General features: G+C 63.8%; 1 protein-coding gene across 1 annotated transcript in view; it reads right to left on the minus strand.

Moving 5' to 3' along the window:
- Positions 1-681, minus strand: part of LOC115409143 (immunoglobulin superfamily DCC subclass member 3-like) — a 10652-nt gene extending 9971 nt beyond the window's left edge. Inside the window, exons 1-2 of the mRNA XM_030120141.1 lie at positions 594-681; positions 1-283 (exon numbers count right to left, since the gene is read on the minus strand). The exon at positions 1-283 is cut by the window's left edge and continues 26 nt beyond it. Of these exons, the coding sequence (XP_029976001.1) occupies positions 1-283; positions 594-681 (371 nt within the window). The remainder of the gene's footprint in view (positions 284-593) is intronic.
- Between the last annotated feature and the right edge of the window lie 205 nt (positions 682-886).

The following is an 886-nucleotide window of genomic DNA, read 5'->3' on the forward strand; positions in this document are numbered from 1 at the left end:
CTGACCAGCATGCCGTAGCGGTTCTGGGCGGCGCAGTCGTACTCCCCCACGTCGCCGTCGCCGCCGTCCCGGCGCTTCTGGAAGCTGCCGATGAGCAGCGTGCCGTTGAGCAGGACCCGGATTCGGCCGCCGGCGGCCAGCGGCGCGCCGTTCTTCCTCCAGCTGATGGCCACCGGCTCCTCGCCGCGGACCTGGCAGTGCAGCATGAGCGGCCGGTCCCGGACCGCGATCACGTCGCTGGGCTCCTGCAGGAAGGACAGCTCCGACTCCGAGCACCGGCAGCCTGCGGGGACAGGGACAGCAGCGGTGAGACGGGCCGGACGGGCTGGACAGGGACAGCAGCGGTGAGACGGGCCGGACGGGCTGGACAGGGACAGCAGCGGTGAGACGGGCCGGACGGGCTGGACAGGGACAGCAGCGGTGAGACGGGCCGGACGGGCTGGACAGGGACAGCAGCGGTGAGACGGGCTGGACGGGCTGGACAGGGACAGCAGGGGTGAGACGGGCCGGACGGGCTGGACAGGGACAGCAGCGGTGAGACGGGCTGGACGGGCTGGACAGGGTCCAGGTGAACCTCCTCCTCTGCCACAGACCCTGTTGAGCCGGGCTCCGGTCTGTCAGCAGGTCCCTGCTCCTCCTGTCGCTGTTGGTCTTCCTCTCTGGATGAATCAGTGAGTTCATGCTAGATGAATCAGTGAGTTCATGCTGGATGAATCAGTGAGTTCATGCTGGATGAATCAGTGAGTTCATGCTGGATGAATCAGTGAGTTCATGCTGGATGAATCAGTGAGTTCATGCTGGATGAATCAGTGAGTTCATGCTGGATGAATCAGTGAGTTCTTGCTCCCCGCTGATTTTTACTGATTCCTACTGGATTCTATAAATC

Source organism: Salarias fasciatus, chromosome 22 (assembly GCF_902148845.1).
Source record: "Salarias fasciatus chromosome 22, fSalaFa1.1, whole genome shotgun sequence".
Lineage (NCBI taxonomy): Eukaryota > Metazoa > Chordata > Actinopteri > Blenniiformes > Blenniidae > Salarias > Salarias fasciatus.